General features: G+C 35.3%; 1 protein-coding gene across 7 annotated transcripts in view; it reads left to right on the forward strand.

The window, feature by feature from the left end:
- TTC21B (tetratricopeptide repeat domain 21B) overlaps window positions 1–19375 on the forward strand; it is a 44763-nt gene that overhangs the window by 16746 nt on the left and 8642 nt on the right. For 4 of the 7 annotated variants that reach the window (XR_012777004.1, XM_075511328.1, XM_075511331.1 and 1 more), the window contains 12 exons: window positions 666–890; window positions 1681–1919; window positions 2238–2310; window positions 3344–3454; window positions 6638–6776; window positions 8682–8788; window positions 11358–11546; window positions 14599–14709; window positions 15847–15928; window positions 16710–16860; window positions 17348–17509; window positions 17908–18103. Coding sequence is in view for 6 of the 7 variants with exons in the window: in XM_075511328.1 (XP_075367443.1) it covers window positions 666–890; window positions 1681–1919; window positions 2238–2310; window positions 3344–3454; window positions 6638–6776; window positions 8682–8788; window positions 11358–11546; window positions 14599–14709; window positions 15847–15928; window positions 16710–16860; window positions 17348–17509; window positions 17908–18103 (1785 nt within the window). In the remaining variant the exon portion in view is untranslated. The remainder of the gene's footprint in view (window positions 1–665; window positions 891–1680; window positions 1920–2237; window positions 2311–3343; window positions 3455–6637; window positions 6777–8681; window positions 8789–11357; window positions 11547–14598; window positions 14710–15846; window positions 15929–16709; window positions 16861–17347; window positions 17510–17907; window positions 18104–19375) is intronic. The other 3 variants (XM_075511329.1, XM_075511333.1, XM_075511332.1) reach the window with 3 other exon arrangements.

A 19375-nucleotide genomic window follows, 5' to 3' on the forward strand; every position in this document is an offset into this window, starting at 1 on the left:
ATGATTAACACTGAGCTGGGAACACTCTACACAGCACTTACTAGGTCTGTGTTGTGCTAAGTCTCTTGACAGAGCTTGGCTGAAGAGTGACAAACTACAATTTCCTTGCAAGCATGCCCCCATCTTGGTTCCTTCCTCCAAGTGATGCAACAAAGCTGAAGATAAACTACCTAGTTAGGAGACATTGAGGTGCTTGCGGCTTTGTACACGGTTACATTTCCCTTATGGACATTTCCTTTTCATGGGAAGTATGTTTTAAGAAGGTGGAGAAATGGCAGGCAGGACTTGTGCCAAATAATGATTGTATACTTCTTTTAATTAATAACCTAACGAAGTGTGCATACAGCAGTGTGGGAGGCGCTTAAAATTCAGTCTAGTTTCAAATAATGCTGTAATGAATGTTTTTTTTCTATCCCAAAGTCTCATCTCATGTAATAGTTTTTCTTTTTTAATTAAAAACTTAATTACTAGTTTGCATACTCTTTGAAAATTCTAATATTTTCCTAATTAAATTACTGAAATTGAAATTGGATATATTTGGAGGAAAGAAGGAACTGAGGTCGAGATTTAAAAAAAAAATTAAATCTTTTTTCAAGGGGTTTATAGTATTCATATTGTGCATAAAGTAAAATTTGGAAACTCCTTATCTCATTATATTCTTTTAGGTGAGAGAACATCCTGTTTATCACTTAATTAAGGCCCAAACCCAGAAGAAGATGGGAGAATTATCAGAAGCTATTAAGACCTTACAGATGGCAAAGAATTTGCCTGGAATGAGAAAACCTACAGCTTCCTCAAAAACTAAAGGAAAAAGAATGGCAATTGATGCAAGTGATCGTGTGTCTATCTTCCTAGAGTTAGTAGAAGCTCATCGTTTGAATGGAGAACCGGTAAGATGGCAAACTTGTTAAGATGTAATATATACCTGAAAACAACTTCCTCTTCCTGGTAACAGAAGTGTCTATCCACATTAGTTCAGAATAGAAGACAATCACATATTTTACCAAGAGGATTTGCTTGCTAAAATTTCCGAGATGTTAATATCTGACTTGACAACCTGTACCTTAAATTGTAAAGAGAAGAAAAAAAAACCTACTTGCAGGTGCTCAATTTTGAGTCTACAAACCCCTTTTTAATTTTGAGGAGGAGATACTGTTGATGCTCGTTTGCCGGCATGTAGATTCTTGTTTTGCTGTCAGAATGCTATTAGAAATATTTTTGGATCATGTAGCAGCATCCTTACTATCAGCTGTATCTTAATAAATAACAGTAGGGTGCTACATATGTATAGGAATATAAGACAAGCCATAAAATCGTGTAGTTGGAAGTCACCCCTGGAGGTCATCCTGTTCAAAGCAGGACCTGTTAGATCAAGGTGCTAAAGGCATTGTCCAGTTGAATTTTGAGCATCTCCTTGTATATATGCAATACAAATGTTATTTTCTCTACTAAAACTTTTTCTGGTAGTTCATATCACATAAATTTTATTTACAAAATCAGGAGGAAAAAAATATTTTTAATGTTTTAGCAAAACAAATGGATACTATGGTTTGGGGGGTTTTTGTGGGTTTTTGGTTGATTTGTGTAATGCCCCCAGACATTCATTTGCTTATGATGTCTTTATTTTTGGCTGTTCAACAACAGGATATACATTAATTGTATTGGTTTTATTATTTGAAGCATGAAGCTGCTATAATACTGCAAGACGCCATTAATGAATTTTCTGGAACTCCTGAGGAGCTAAGAGTTGTGATTGCAAATGCAGATCTGGCAATTGCTCAAGGAGATGTTGAACAAGCCTTGACTATGCTCCGAAATATTACACCTGAACAGCCTTACTTTGTACAAGCTAAAGAAAAAATGGCAGATATTTATCTTCAGTACAGGAAAGATAAGAAGTTATATGCTGGCTGCTACAGGTAAAAGTTTGTGGTGTGTGTATATATTTTCCTACATGTTTAATGATAGCATGGTGAGCTCATTTTTTCCCTTTCTACTACAATAAATCAGAAATATTTAGTGACATAATGAAGTCATCTGAGTAAGTGTTGTAACATTTAAAACAGTAATTGGAAGTCCTATTTTGGAAAGATATCTCAGATTTTTTTTTTTTGTTTTCAGAAATAAAGAAAAACTAAAATCTGCAGAGGATAAAATTGTTGTGCCCTATTTGTTGTTGTTTAGATACCAGTATTGACATGTTAAATATTGAGCAAGGTTCTGTCTTCTGTTTCCAGAGACCTAGTAGAAAAACTACCAAGTGCTCATACTTTTCTTCTTCTTGGTGATGCATACATGAATATTCAAGAGGTAAGTGCTTGCTAGAGATTAATAGAATGATTGAGTCATTTGTTGACTTTGGCAAGTTGAGACAATGTAGCATGCTGACTTATTGATTAGTAGTTGGCAAACAAACTGCTTTAGGATGTAAAAAAGCATAATTACTGGCTATGAATGTAACTATTCTAAGTTCAAAGAAAAACCTGTTGAAAATGCATTTCTTCTAATAACTGACTGGGTGAAAGTCAAGGAGAGAATGTTCTCTAGAAGACTGACCCATAAGACTAACGAAAATCTAAAGTGAGAGCTAAATTAAATTCAGAAGGAAGTTGGAGATGTTTAGAACTAGAGTTCTGAAGCTGAGAATAATTCTAGATAACTTAGTTCTCATATTGAAAGGTTTATTTAAAAATTTTAAACTACTGAATTCCTATACATTTTTCTTACATCCTTTGCTTTCTTGATGAACTGGAAATGTTATTCAGTATTTGTAAAAGACAATGTAGTCAAGTGGACATAGGAATTTGAAGGATACACATTTAAATTCATATTTTGAAAAAACAGATTGGGTTATGACATGGAATAGTTTAGATTACTAGCTTGGGGTTCTGTAGGTGATTTAATGGTTGTTTACTTATTAACGTTTGTGTGTAGTTTTCTGCTTAATGAAGAATTATAAAGCAAAAGGGAATTTGTTTAGATCTGCTGTAACATGGCTAGAGGAGAGACATGGATGATCATCCAACACAGTAATAAGTTTGTATAATTTTTGTTAACATGAAAATAGTAGTAGAGAAATTTCAGTGGAAAAAGAATCAGGTTAACTCAAACTCATTTTTTTGCCAAGTTCTCTCCACATTCTGTTTTAGCATGGAAATGTAAATTTACGTGGGCTTTACACTTCCTGCAATTTCATAGTGACCATTCTTCCCTCAGAAGTGTTGTAGCTTATGAACCAGTAGTACTTGGCAGTCATTCCTGGAGGTGTTACCAGATTTTGTTTTCTTCAGACACTTTTTATATTAATCCTTGACTTCTGTGTTTTTATCTTTTACTGTTGAAGCCTGATGAAGCCATAGAAGTCTACGAGCAGGCCTTGAAGAAAAATCCAAAAGATCCAGCTTTAGCAAGTAAAATTGGAAAAGCCCTAATCAAAACACATAACTATTCAAAGGTATTCTATAAGTACTGTATTAGGCTAATTAAGTATTGTGTCCATTATTGTCAACATATGGGCTTTGCCTGATTTTTGTTTTCAGGTTGGGTAGAAGCATTTCACTTAAAAAGTCTGTTTAGTGCTTTAATCCTGGAAGTAGGTTTGTAGATCCCCTTCAAAATATCTGGTCAGTAAGCTCTGTGGCCCTTGCACAGGACAGGGATGGGAAGAAAGTATTTTGGGACAGCCTGGGAAGGAAACAAGCAGGGCTGTAATGCTGGGGAAATGGCGTGATTGTACCCTTAGTGCTTACATACAGGAATCTTGAACTTGGGACTTTTATTTTTTGTTTACATGTCACTGAGCCTTTTAATACAATGTTCTTAAATAGTCTCCATGTTGCCAAAAAGACCCAACTGTTCTGTGCTTACGGTATTCTGCATATGGGCTGTGAAAGAAGCTGAGAGTTTCTAATTTCTTTTTTGGAGGAAGCAAACATCTTCTCACACTGGCATGTGCATTAGTTACAAGTAGCTTTGACATGAATTGATAGAAAATTGCAGAGGAATCAGTGCCAGCTTCCTAACTTTCAGCATCTGCTGTTTTTTCTAGTCACTTATATTGAAATAACAAACAGTAAATGGGTACAGAAAGTGTCTGGGAGACCAAGTAAGAGAAATGGCTCTGTGCTTTGTTTCAGCAGCACCTCTTCCATAAATGCTTAGCACAATCTTCCTCTGTACCTATGGAAGTTATTTCAAATAATGGTCTCTCTATGTCTCTTGGACCTGGAAGAAGTTAGGAGGAGGGCAACAAAGATGATCAGGGGGTTGGAGCACCTCCCCTATGAGGACAGGCCGAGAGTTGGCGTTGTTTAGTCTAGAGAAGAGAAGGCTCCGGGGAGACCTTATAGCAGCCTTCCAGTACTTCAAGGGGGCCTACAGGAAAGGTGGCAAGGGACTCTTTATCAGGGAGTATAGTGATAGGACAAGGGGTAATGGTTTAAAACTGAAAGAGGGTAGATTTAGATTAGATATTATGAAAAAAATCTTTACTGTGAGGGTGGTGAGATACTGGAACAGGTTGCCCAGAGAAGCTGTGGATGGCCTCTCCCTGGGAAGTGTTCAAGGCCAGGCTGGATGAGGCTTTGAGCAACCTGATCTAGTGGAAGGTGTCCCTGCCCATGGCAGGGGAGTTGGAACTAGATGATGTCTAAGGTCCTTTCCAACCCAAGCTATTCCATGATTCTCTGAAATCTATTTTCTGCCTTGGATTCAGGACAGGACTGTTCGCTCCCATCATCACTTCTTGTCAGGCTTAATACTGATTGAAGGTTCTAGTCTGAATTTTTGTATTACCAGCTTAGATAAGTGATACTGCATAGACTCTTTCAAGCAACATACTAATATGCCATCATCTTACCTGTTTAAAGTTGTATGTTTATTACCGTTGTGCTAGGAGGTTGCCTAAGGGGACACATGGTGTTAGCTCCATGGAGTAAACCCAAAGGTTCTCTATCTTCTGGGAATGTCTATTTAATAGATTTTTTTCTTTTTTTCAGGAAGACTATTAATGAACAAGCAAGTTACCAAGCAGTGACTGGGGAGTTCTGTTGCATAGAAGTCCCACTACAGATTTCTTTATCACATTGAATGTGAAATATTTAGTGTGTTGTTCCAGGGAATACACAGTTTTTATATTTGTGATGTATGAGCTGGTTTTTACATATATGCAATGTGATTAGTCAACTGCACTTTCACTGTTTTCAGGTTGGATAGAAAGAAGCCTTTCACTTTAAAGCACTAAACAGTCTTTTTATCCTGAAAGTAAGTTTGTAGATCCCCTTCAGAATATCTGGCCAAAGGCACAGTTACATGTTGGTGGATACAGATCTGGTGAATTGTAGTTCTGGTGACTTGCAGTTTATGTGGTTTTGGGCCTCACTCGAAACCATGTTTAATTACTTCTCCATTGACCCAGTCTTATTATATCTTCCAGCCTTAACATTGGCTAGGAGAGTAGTAATAGAGGCTTTAACTTCTTATTGTAGGAAAAGCAGAAGAAAATGTTTGGGGAAAACTTGCCGGAGCAAATGATTTTATTTGGGCAACTCAAACTACTGGAGGGTGTGTCCAAATTGTGTTTTGTGTTTGCAATGTTAGAATTTTCACTTGCTTCTGTTTAGGTCAGTATTACAAGCAGCTCAGTATATGATTCCTATCTTGCTCCATGATACTTCAGACCTTTTTTGTGTGTGTGTAATAATCTAATGTATGGTGAGGGTTCCTAGAGTTGCTATAGAAAAACTTGTAATCTATATGGTGATGAGTGTTTTATGGACTTTAATTTTTTATTTTGAGGCTTCAGCTGTATTATCCTTGGGATGCTTAAGCCTAAATAGGTAACCTGCCTGATATATGCATTATTATGCACATTTAAACATGTTCTATTTTAAAACAATAGAAGTTAATAAAATATTTCAAATTCATTTTGGAAATGTAACTTTTCAAAATAATTCCAGTTCTCATTTTTCCCTTTACTTAGACAAGTAACATCCTATTTCAAGACTATTTAAATTATTTTGAACTGTGGTTTTTTTTTTTTTTAAACTTGTGGAATAATAATTTATTGATGCAGAACATTGCTTTTTTTCTTGATTAAATGTTTGACTTTTTTAATTTATATGATTGTCAGTTTTTGTGTTTAAAAATGCGAAGAGAGAAGACTCCTTTCTATTAGATTATGCTTAGTTGGTATTTTTAAACTTTTCGTTGCTACTTTTATCTTCATGTTTTGCAGGTAGACTTTGGGAAAATATTTGTCCTTTGTATACAGTAAACTCCAGTCTGACTGAAATTATACAACTTCAGCAGCTAATGAAAATGTAGTTTAATTGGCAGTGATCCTGTCAAAGATACAACATCATAATGTGGCTAGGCTATGTAAATGCATGTTTGTCAAAATGTGGGCTCTAGTTATTCATTTATCTTTTTAATTCGGCATTACATTCTCAGAAGCCTGAACTTGCAACTAAATAACATCTTTTTAATACAGTATTTATTAGAAATGACTTGGTTGTAAGAGAAGTGAAGAAAATAAAGAAAACTCTAAGCAGCATGTCATTAAATACCTAAGTAGCAAGGTGGTTGTCTTTAAGATTTGTCTTTAAATAACACTCAGATTTTTGTTTCTTCCTTTTAGGCAATCAGTTACTATGAGGCCGCATTGAGAAGCGGTCAACAGAATTTCCTTTGCTATGATTTGGCTGAGCTTTTAATGAAACTGAAGCAGTATGAAAAGGCAGAAAAAGTACTTCAGCAAGCTTTAGATCATGAGCCTGGTAGGAATGGTATTAAATTACAGCAAAACATACAATTTCTACTGTTGTTTGTCTTCTGTGTGATTCTAAGGAATAAACAAGTTCCATACAAACTTTTTTTGAACTGTAAAACACAGGAAACTTAAGTGATAAATGAGAAATGCACTCTAAAATTAACTTCACTTACATTTAAAGGTGCCTTTGGCAGGACTTTTAAACTTGCAACATCTGTGATAGATGAAGTCAGTAAATACAATGGCAGAACTCCACACATGCAAGGTCCTTTCTCTTCTTTGCTGACAAATGTTCTGATTCTGAATTGATCAAATATAGATGAGTCATTCCTGCTGTTAGGGAATGGTTGTTTAGGTGGTAAATGCTATACAGTGTCCTTCAGAGCAAAGAGATTGAAGTGGTTGAAGATGTCTCCTAGGACCCTCTTTTACATGGAATATGTATGGGAATATGCACTTGTAAAGCTAAAACTTTTGGATTTTTTTTTCCTTGTTTTTGTTAAAACGCAATTATGAAGTTTTAAGGTGTTTAGTGTGAGCTATTGAGCTGTACCCTGAATTAGGGAAATCTTTTTGTAGTGGTTTAATTATATTTGTTAACTTTTGTGGCTGAATACAGAAACAGTACTATCAAGTCTTATTACGAGACCCTTCTGTAAGTTTTTCTTATGTCACTATTTTACTGGTCTTTCATACTGTGCAGTGGAGTGTTGGTTTTCTGTCTTGTTTACTTCTTACTGAAAAAATCCTCTGATTTAATGTTATATTCCTGTCTTATAAGCCTTTGAGGGCCTGGCTAATTTAATAATCATGCTCAAGACAGCTTGATCTTCTAGTGTGGAAATATAAATTAGCAGTAAATACAGTTTGCCCCATATACTTTAAAATCTTCTCTTCCATCTTACAATGAAGCAAAAAGTACATAAGCCAATATCCTTTTTGTATGTCTTTGATATACATGCATTCTCAACATGAAAAAAGTGTATCTCATTGGCTGATTGGGAAAATTATTGAACAGTTTAATATCTTTTTTTAGAAATGCTAAAATATCCTTCATCTGTGAAAGAAAAATGAAATATAGGAAATGTACTGGAGGGAATGATCTTACATGGTTGGCTACATGGCCTAATCTCTGATTCAGAATAGCATGTCACAATTACAGCACTTTGAAGACAGTTTGCTAATAGAGTATATCTCAATATACTTCCTTTTATTTTTTTAATTTTAATAAAGATAAAAGCCACCAAAATCCATGCTTTATGTTTTTAATGTGGAACTGTGCTCAAGATACCACTTTGTCAATAGATTAAAATGAATACAAGCCAGGGAGATCTTGTATTCTTCAAATACTATTTTATGCATATGTATTTTAACTATTATTCAAAAGTAGCTTAATGCTTTTTGAGTAGATACTGAAATATTTAGTTAAATAACTGTTTGTATTCCTGTCCCAGATTCTAGCAAAAGAAAGGTAGTTTGAGGTCTGACGAGAAATTTCATCAAACAATCTCATGCTTTTTGGGTAGCACTCATTGAATCAATTTGGACGTTTTTCAATGACTTTGAAGAGGATTTAGACAAGAAATGTCAGGAGGGGCTTTATTTCCTGTCCACTTAAATCAAAAGCTTTTCTCTCATATTTCTGAGAATGCAAATAGACTAGACAGTCAATTTTTTTGTATCCCTCTTTCATCTTTCAATGTCGTTGGCCTTACAACCTACAAACAGAATGAGATTTAATGTTTACTTTGCCCACTAGCAACACACCCGAGTCAAATCACAATCCTAAGATCGAGCTGTGGACTTTTCTCTTAAGCTCTTGCCTGGAGTTTGTAGAGAGCTTCATCTTTCTTTGACTTTACTGGGATCAGTTCTTGCAAGAATCATGTATGTTCAATGTAATTCATTCTAGTTAATGAATTGTCTTCTCTCATGGAAGATGGACGTTACCAGGTGCTTCTGGCAAAAATTTACAGCAAAATGGAGAAGATTGATGAAGCTATTGTTTCATTACAACAGGTAAAGGGAAAACAAAAAAACGCTATGAAAGATTGCAATGGCCTCACTTTTATCCCTGGTTTCACTTTTATCCCAGATTCTAACCATAATATTTTTGTGAATGAGGAAAATGCATACATGGAAAGGATAAAGCACCAGTGACTGGTGTGAAATGTAAAGAACATTAAGTGGTTAGAAAGTCTAAGTTTTTTGTGAGCAGCGTTATCTGAATTTTAGATCGGAATGCAGGCTTTTACTGGAAGCCTACATTGGTACTGTGCCTTCATTTGTGTGTGGAGCATAGTTTTAGCAGAGCAGGTGAAAACAAAATTGGCTACAGGGACAGCTAGGTTACATATCTTTAGCTCAGCATTGAACACCACTCATAGAACAATCTGGAACAGCTTTCAATGGCTACCTCTCATTTTGTTGTACCGCTGTTTATTTTAAATAGCAATAATAAGATCTGTTCATTCTGGAGTTGAATATTATCACTCAGTTTGAGGCTTGAAAGGACAAAGTTGGAACCTAGAGATAATTTAATGCATTTAGAAGATGCTTTCTCAAAACAAAGGCTGAGCAAGAGGTTGGGTCAGTACATTCTCTTCCGTTATACCTCCACTCTGTTACAGAAACAGTAAACCCTGGTAGCATCTTCTGACCAGCAAGAAAAGTAAATTATGTAGATTGGTTAGAAAGATAATTGTACATAAGAGTTAAAATCCTACTGATATTGCTATTTAATCTGTTGTTAAATTCTTGCTTCTTTTTTCCTTATAATGCACTTTTTTCGTTCTCGAAGTTGATTTTTTTTCCCCCCCATTCTGCTTTAGTAAATTTCACCCAAAGCAGCGTACTTCTCTTACTCTTTACTTCTTTAGTTCTTTCCAGTTTCTCACTACATCACACTTCAAAAACTTTGTGTTTGTGTCTCTACCGTTTTTTTCTTCTGTTGTTGCTTTTGTTACTGCCCTCAAAACTGTCCTTCCTTGTACCCATTCTCTTTGAAATCTTTTCCTGCTCCTTCTTCTTTTGCTGCCACGTTCATTTACACAAAACCACCTGTATTTTGATTATTTCAGCAGGAGTAACTGTTTGGTCATGCTATTGCCTGTTCTTAAACAGTTTTCTTGCCTTGGTTTTCAGAGTGATGTTAGAAGTTCGCCGCAGATTTTACTTTGTGTTTTAATTCTCCTTCCCTGCTAGGCAAAATGGGGGGGGCGAGAAGAAGCAGAATAATATTAGTGCTTCCTTCTCTTCAGCTTGTGAACTTTTAAATGAGTGAAGCAGCTGTTCTGAGATTTTATTTCAATGTTAAGATAGTTACAAAACTGCTTGAGCAGAAAGAGGGAATCTCTTGTGTGTTAATTGGCTAGAATTCCAGTTGAAATCTAAGAAAACTGATCAGGCATAATCAGAATTGGGCATAGCTATTTCCTTATCTGACCCCTTTTGGGGCATCTGCTATTAACAAAGAGGTCTACCTCCATGCTTTTGCTAGACTTTCTTAATCACCCCCTAAATGAAGGACCTCAGAAAATAAAATCTGAAGGATTTTTTGCACACACCCCCCAGGTTTTCTGTGCTTGATAATGGAGTTAAGTACATACACCTTCTGGGTTTTCGCCTTTGAGGTCTTGTTTATACATCTTATCGAAAGCTTAATTTTAATTAAAAAAGGGAAAAAGGCATGTAACACTTCTATTGAATATTTTTGATGTAGGAAAGTAGCTTGGAGACTAAGGAGGTTCTTAAGGGGAACCCATGGAGATGATGATAAAATTGTTCTAAGCAAAACTGTAGGGCTTGTGTGCAAAAGCATTGCTTTTTGTCTTTAATAACGAGGCTTTGTTCAATGATGTCCTACACCAGCATTTTTTGTGATTACAGCTCTGCTAATAGTTATAAATTGGAACATAACCATTTGAATTGGGGAAGAGGTTAGTTATAAATAATGCAAGGCACAGAAATATGGGGGAAATTTAGACCAATAAAAATGTGTCATCTTTATTCAAATGAATGTATTTGACCTAAATATTCCTTAGATGGAGTATTAAATAAGCTTGTTCATACCACCCTTTTCTTCAAGCACACAAGGGGTAAACTCGATCCCTCCCTGTCTTTTTGCTTTAATGTCCTGTTCCTTACGTTTCACAAAATACAGTATGTATGATTATCTTAAAATTGTGTTCTACAAAGTGTAGAGTATACATTATTGGATTGACATGCAGTTGTCATAAGGAGTATTTTAGAAAAAGTGTATTGGGATTCCATCTTAGTGGAAGTGTTGAACACTAGGTTGCTTTTCAGCATGTTTCTAATGTGAATTTTGAGGAAGCAAGGCAGTTTGACACAGGTTGTTGAGGGAGAGATATTGGGGGGGTGTGTTTTGTTTTGCTTGTTTTCATTGATGTTTTTTATAGCGGAGATGTTTTTACTTGCTTTTTTATTATTTGGGGCTTTTCATCTATAAAACATATAGTATGCTTATAGAACCTTTTAAAAATTTTAATTACATTATTTTTAAGTAGATAATACAAAATTCATTCCTCTGAAAATTCTTGACTGTTCACTCCTTTCCCCACACTAGGCTCGGGAATTACAAGCCAGAGTGCTTAAACGGACTCTAATAGAACAGCTGGATGCAGTTCCTGCACAGAAACAGTTAGCGGCTGAAATTTGTGCCGAGATTGCAAAACATTCTACAGTCCAGCGAAACTATGAAAAAGCAATTAAATTTTACAAAGAAGCTCTTGTTCACTGTGAAACCAATAACAAGGTTAGTTCTCCCTCTGACTTTTTTGCATTGTTTTTCCATTCAGTTTTGATATCTAGCAATACATTTTTCCGATTATCCAAAGTGTAGAAGTATATTTGCAATTATTTCTGCTTTATGATACACATAGAGCCCTGAACTTTCTCCCCTTCATTGCTTATCATGATAAAATAGTTGTATGTACTGCTAATTTCTGTCTGTTGCACAAACTCCTGATTCAAGTGGTGGTCTGCATGCACTCAGAGTTGTCCATTAGATCATATAGTGAGCTTGTCTTCATGTACCAGTTGAGGACATGTAAGGTACGGCACGGTAATAATGGAGACTGAAACAATCTTGCTTGTTACCTGTCCTCTGGAATGAAGTCCCAGTGATTTCAGTCAGTTCAGATAATTTCTGTTTCTTCTGTATCTGTTTTAGCAGTTTTAGACTATTATCTGGACTTGGCAGGATTCCAATTTTAGTCACAAAATGTTGGTGATGTTGAGCAGTGATTATTGCACTGCTTCTCTCTTCCCTGCACTGTCTCTTTCCCACAAGTCTACTTGTTGATAAATGCTGGTAAATTTGAGCTTATTTTTATCCCTCTTCCTTCTTCTCCTTTCACAGCTCTGGGTTTTAGAGATAAGAGAGGGAGAAGTTGAAAGGCTGAGAAACTTACAATAAGCACCAAAATTAAGTGTCAACTTTAGTAGGTTTTTTTTTTTTACATTAAAAATAAATAAATTTTTTTTTCAAATTTCCATTATTTTCTAGCATGTGTTGTATATTTAGGTGTATGTGAAGACTTCTTATTTTAATGCTTCTTATTGCACAGCTGTCAGATTCACCAGCTGCTAAATTATCAGCATCTCACCTGGTTTTAATACTTGAACTTGTGTGTTGTGGTTTCAAGAATCTAGGTCCTTCCTAAAGTTACAACTTCAGTATCTTTGAGACAGGCTTTACTCAAGGCATCTTGTAAGAATGATGGAGAAGAAAAATAAATTGGGAGAAGAATAAAAAAATCCTTAAAATCTTCAAAGGAGGGTGACTTCCCCATTCTATCACTGAGTGAGGAGACTGCCTGTCGTAGTACAGGTACAGTGTGGCTTTTGTGGTATGCCATGCCAGTAATTCAGTATCAAAGCCTTAATCTTTTTTCTTTCACACCAGTACTGAAATACCAGCATGGCATTTCCCTTCAATTCTTGCTAAAATCATACTATTGAGAGATTCCCATTGTTACAAGATACAGTATGCACTGACACTTGTACTGAGTATCTGTTAGATGCACTTACTGGATATTTTTGCTTTAATCCTACTTCACTAGCAACATGGAATACAATGACATCTTGGAAAAATCTAAGACTGAATTTCTGATTAAGAACTTGTTTCCTGCTTAGAGTACTGAAAGCAAAATACTTTTGGTTACCCACAACTAGTATAAATGAGTCATCTTGCTCTAGTTCTACAGTTTCAGTAGATTTTAACTTGGTTTCTTCCCTTCATTTTTAAAAACATTGCTAGTACAAGGGTGGAATTGAATTCTTTTAGATTACAAAATACAAATTTGAACTGTTAAATACCAACCTATTTCTTGATGTCTTCACAGAGGTTACTTTCCTTAAAATTATATGTGGAAGTATTGGAAATTCCTTTGAAGCTCTCTGTACCTTGTTTCATCAGAACAAAACCTCCTATATTCTAGCCAAAGTAACCCAAAACAGATTTGAAATGTTGCATTAAACAAATTATTCAGCTAAATGTGAAGAGACTTTAGTCCATGTCATAAGGGTTTTGGGTTGTGTTGTTTTGTTTTAATTTACATAGTCAAATCTGGTAGGTAATATCCTACCTCATCTCTCTGACCAGATAAGAGGCAATGCAGTTTCCAGATGCAGACTTGAAGTGGATCACGGACTGCATCAAGCACATCACTTCACAGTATCATTGTTTTCTGGGTTGGGGTTGAAAACTGAGACACCACTTCCAGCCACTAGAATCTAGTATAGAAGTCCAGTTTAACTGGCGTTCTTTTCTTGACATACCCAAGGCAGGAAGTGTTCCTTGACTAGCAGACTGCTTTTTGGTCTTCCAAGAACAGTGGCTTGAAGAAAGCTTTCATAAATTCTTACATGCATGCTATCTCCATATCATTTCGATGCTTATCCACCTGCCTTTCTGTTTCAGAATTATATAGTATATGTTTGAATATGCAAATAACAGGAAGTAGGAAGAAAACAGTTGTTAAATATTACACAAGTAGCCTTCATCTCCTGAACAGGATGTTAGAAACACTATTTTGATTCAGAAGTGCCTTTCACAAGTGTAACCAGAGAGAGAATTGCAATGCAATTATAAATGCCTCCTTTTTAAAAACAAAATCAAAACACTATTTAAAATTAAGCAGGAGTGACATTGCTTACTGTTAGTCTACTGCTAATTTTACTTTCTGATTAGTTTCACTCCCATTTGTTTCAATGGGAACTTGATTAAATCTGTGGTAACTCTTGTGTTTGTAAACTTTTCTGTGGCATTTTATTCAGAATAGTCTATGATGGGACTTCAGCCTTAAGGATGCATGCTTATGTACATTTCAGTTAATATTTATTCTGCAATTGCTTCTCAGAAATGGATCCACACACAGTCTTAATGTGGTAGGTTTGGAAATGCAAATAAGAAAACTATTTTTGCTGGAATTTGCTTATACTCCACAACTAATTGGTGAATGTTAATGAGGTATTTGCATTTGTCACTGAATTTAAAACTACTTGTATTTACATCTTTTTCCAAGAAAATTATTCTTACCAAAATACTGTATTCTTCAGAGCAATACTATCTGAGCAGCTATTTTCAATGTACCTGCAGAATATCTCTCTGTTTTAAAGGTGAGGGAATGGAAATGAATTAAATTACTTGACCAAGAGCCCACAGGAAACAACAGAGAAAGCACTCTCTTTAGAAGAGAAATAATTTTTTCCTGAGGCTCTGAAATCTCAGGTTAATACTCGTAGAACTGAACCAGCTTTTTTTAATCTTTGAATTACGTATAGTTAAATATTTTAATCTACAGGCAATGTTGGAACTTGCACGTTTATATCTTGCACAAGATGATACTGATGCCTGTCAACATCAGTGTTCCTTACTACTGAAGAATGACCAAGATAACGAAGCAGCAACGATGGTATGTGCTATTATACTAATCCTATATCAGAAGTTTTTTGAGGTTTGTGTGTCTGCAATGTGATGGATCCATAAAATACTACTTTTAAGAAAGCCTACAGCTTCTGATTTCAAAAAAGTGAAAAATCCATTGCAACAAAATATTTTTCTCTTTATGCTGGATAATGATTCAATATGAATTTTCTAGCAATCATAGCCTTTGTTTTATCTCAATGCAAAAATATGTCTTTAAAAGTACTAGTAGAGGAAAAAGTAGTAGTTGTAAGATTGACTAAAGCATGGGTTAATGCATGTTCTATTAACAATTGACTAATGGTGAGGGAAGAAGTTATTTTTCCAGCACAGTAATATTAATGCAAGTATCTAAAAAAACTTCCAGAAGAAAAGAACTGTGTACTTAAGGTGGTTTTACAACTTATACAATCACAGTTAATCATATTCCTACTTAACCATTTTTAATCACAGCTACAGATTCTCTGTACAGGATTTGTATACTTCTTGGCTTAAAAGACAGCTCAATAGACTGAGCAACTTTCGCTTTAACACATTAGGAGCAAAATGATTTTAAGACGGGAATAATTTATTTTCTCACAGCAGTCTAACACCTGGAATTTATCCTAGTATGGTGCAAGGACAGGGGTAATGGCACTCTTGAAGAGTAGATTTAATAACATATATTATTAGCTACCTCTCAGTAGAGAGAAACTGAAATGAAATAATTTGTTTTACTTCCGCTGCTGAAGTGGGCTATCATCTTTCTTTTTCCTAACTTTAAATTAACTTTGCTTTTCTATATGCTTAACCTGCATTTATGGGAAATAAAATTAGGAGTAAAACTATACAAGTAAAAACAAACATATTTGAAAGGTACATCAAAGTGTCTTATTCTCTTTTAATTTCTACCTTAAGTGAAAAATTGAGATATGAGCCTCTACCTGCTCATTATTATCCTGTGTGTCTGTATATAGAGTTTATTTTCCAGAGAGTAATGAAAAACCCAACTCTGTTTACTACTTGTGCAATTCCTGCAGCACTCGAAAGCTATAGTTTCAGTTCCCTACTTTAAAAACTAGGGTTCATTATAAACCACAATTCATAATGTTTTGTTTTGCTTTCTCTAAATTGGTCAATATCGTAGATGATGGCTGATCTCATGTTCAGGAAGCAAGATTATGAACAAGCTGTCTTTCATTTCCAGCAGCTCCTAGAACGCAAGCCAGGTGAATATTAAGCAGTGATATTTTTAATTCTTTCTGATACATAGTTCTAATGAGAGAGAGGGATAAATATCTAAAAAATACTTTGATTAAAAAGAAATGTGCTATTTATAGTGTAATGGATACTAAAACCAAAGACCACTACTGTGTAAAAAATGTAAAGTTATTGTAGGGGAAGATGTGAAAATTATTTCTCGTAGGGGACGATGTGAAAATTATTTCTAGTAGTTACAGTAATTTACTTTGCAGTGTGATGTGCATTGTTTACCTCATGCCAAATATAGCTAGGGTGTTATTTACTTGTAACTGTAAAGCACTTTCTCTTGTGTTTAAGATACCCAGTGCATGAATACAAAGCTAGCATTTTATTTTAAGACTAATAAAGGAAACTTATCTTGGACAGGACTAAGTTTCTTTTAGCAATTTGGAAATTATGACCAGAGAGAAAGCTACTAAAATCTATTAAAATAATACTATAATGAATGTAAAACTTTCTAGTGGACTTTGTGAAAGAAGTCGTGAGAGTACAACAAATGTTTTTGTTTGAATGCTTTTCAAACTGAACTACAACTATCCTTATCTTTATACAGTTTTTTTTTTAGAAGTATTGTCAGTATGACTTGGTATCTTCATTCTTGTATCTGTGGTTACTATGTAATATGCCTTATGTATTACACAATATATCATTTTTGTATGTGAAAAAACAGGGCAGGCTCACTATTTTTTGAGCTATTCGTACAGCAAATAACTGGAATGACAATGTCCTAATTATTTGTATATTTAGATAACTATGCAACCCTTTCACGATTAATTGATCTGTTAAGAAGAGCTGGGAAGCTAGAAGAAGTCCCAAGATTTCTTTTAATGGCTGAAAAGCATTCTTCCAGAACAAAGCTTGAACCAGGCTTTCACTACTGCAAAGGACTGTATCTTTGGTACTTGCAAATATAATAAGATAAGGTTTATTTGATTATGTAGTACATATTTGAATTAATTTTCTTGTTATCCATTATCATTCAAACGTGTGATAAGTAATATAGCACTACTTTCCTAATTATTTAAGGTGCTAGGATTTTAGGAAAGCTCTCCTTGTCTCTTCTGAAATACTTTCCAATGAGCTTCTCTTGAAAAGGAAGTTATTTTATCTGTCTCACATACATCTTTCATTTTTCCTGCTTGTTAAAAGGGATATTCTTGCTGGTTCAATAATATAACGTTACTTATTTTCAAATTTTAGAATTTACCAGACTGTTTTTAATATGCAAAACCAAGTTCCTTGCAATAGTATGCATGCTGTTCAAACCCTGCATTATCAGTGTGTGCAAGTGCGTCATCTGTTTTTCAAATACTTGGGTTTCTTTGTGGTATTTGGGGCAGCGAATTTTACTTTCCCAGCTTTAAATATTTTAATTATCTGTCTAGGTATACAGGTGAACCTAATGATGCACTCCGACATTTTAATAAAGCTCGAAAGGACAGTGACTGGGGACAGAATGCAGTCTACAACATGATTGAAATTTGTTTGAACCCAGATAATGAAACTGTGGGTGGTGAAGTCTTTGAAAATCTGGATGCTGACATAGGGTAAGTGAATGAAATAAATATTGCTTCGGTTCTTCTGTCATACCCTTTGTCTGCCACCCCTTAATAATGTGCCTTAATTTAAATTGCTACAACTTCTGAGCTCATCTAATGGTTTGAATATTCTATTTACTATATTGCGAGAGACCATCCTAGTGTAAGTTGGTTTCAAGCAGAAAATATTGAAGACTTTATCTGGAACCCTGGTCACTTGCAGTGTTAAAAACAGCTTCTTAGGTTGAAACTGCTGTTACGGAAGAGAATCAATGTAGAATGCCTATATAACAGAGCCATCTTGTACAAAATGGCATGCCTTTAGCATGGAATCAGTACTAACTTGTAATTAATTTGGTGTATATTAAAAAAATAAGCTTTTACGAACACTTTCTTTCTGATAACAGTAATTCAACAGAGAAGCAGGAGTCTGTGCAGCTGGCTGTAAGAACAGCAGAAAATCTTCTGAAGGAACTCAAGCCTCAGACCATTCAGGGTCACATTCAACTGCGGATCATGGAAAATTATTGTCTCATGGCAACCAAACAAAAATCAAGTGTTGAACGAGCACTGAGCACTTTCACTGAAATAGTAGTTGCTGAGGTTAGTAACCTGTCTCACTTCCTCAGTCTTCTCTTTCACACTTAGTACTTTGTTTTTTTTAACTAGTATCACAATTTGTATTCAGGAATAGTGGCATGTGTTAGTGCTATTAGTTCTAAGGATTTTTTTTTTCCTATTAGAGAATATTTTATATAAAATTAAAAAAAAAAACATGCTGAAATAACACCATCTTTTGGAAGTTTTCAATTGGATTGCAAATTTATAACTCAACTATATGCTAATATTGCCAGTTACTGAAATGTGAATAGGCTATTTGGTCCGAGTTGCTGGGTTTGGTTTTTAATCCTCAGTCTTGCCAGCAGAGTGTCTGATGATATAAGTCTGTACAGAACCTTCATTCTGTAAGCAAAAACAAATATAAGCTGCCTTCATGTACTTCATGGCAATTTGACAGAATTTAGATTCCAGGGCAAGATTATCCATCTGCTTAAAATTCATCCTTATGATGGAAATCTTATTTTATAGCTACTTGTAGTCATTAGCTTTAGGATTAATAACAGATACTCTTGTTACCAGCACCTTTCAACATATTTTATTTAAGCATGTGTAGATGCATTTAGTTCATCAGAATGCCAAGAAAAACTTAAGTTACTACTACCCATTGACTGTGTGCTACGCTGCTCCTTGGCTGAGCTGAGTATACAAGCTTATCTTGTGTGTAAGGCAGTTCTGAGAATCACAAACAAGGTGTCCCTCTGCCTCCAGTACTGGCTTCCCATTCCTGCTCAGAATTGATCTGAGGTCCTGTGAATCTTGAATGTTTTTCACATGGTGACACAGTTCCAGCAGGAAGAATGCTCCAGTCTATTTAGTCTTCTCTCCAGGGTTGCATAAAATACACAGTTTTAATCTCTTCAGACTGAGAGAACTGAGTCGATTCCCTCTTTGGGTAACTTCTAGGTAAGTGCTCTTGCCTTGGCTATTATAGGAAAAATGGTCGCCTCTCTTCTGCTGAGCTCCATTTTGAAAGACTAACGTGACAGAAGGTTAAAGTGCCTGAGGTTATTGATCCATGCTAGGTGTGACTATTGAGGGAGAGGGGAGATAAGCTGATCATTATGTGCAAGAGGGGCTTTTGGTAGGGGCATTTTTTTTTTAACCCACTATGACAAGCCTATTTACAGCACAACTCTACAAAGAGGTGTAGAGGCAGAATACCAATAGTGAGCCAGGAACACTGAGAAAGAAGCTTTTACATTAGCTGCTGATAGAACTACTCTCTGCATTTAGGAAGCAGTTTTGGGATATGAG

The sequence above is a fragment of the Mycteria americana genome, chromosome 9, assembly GCF_035582795.1.
Source record: "Mycteria americana isolate JAX WOST 10 ecotype Jacksonville Zoo and Gardens chromosome 9, USCA_MyAme_1.0, whole genome shotgun sequence".
NCBI classification, from domain to species: domain Eukaryota; kingdom Metazoa; phylum Chordata; class Aves; order Ciconiiformes; family Ciconiidae; genus Mycteria; species Mycteria americana.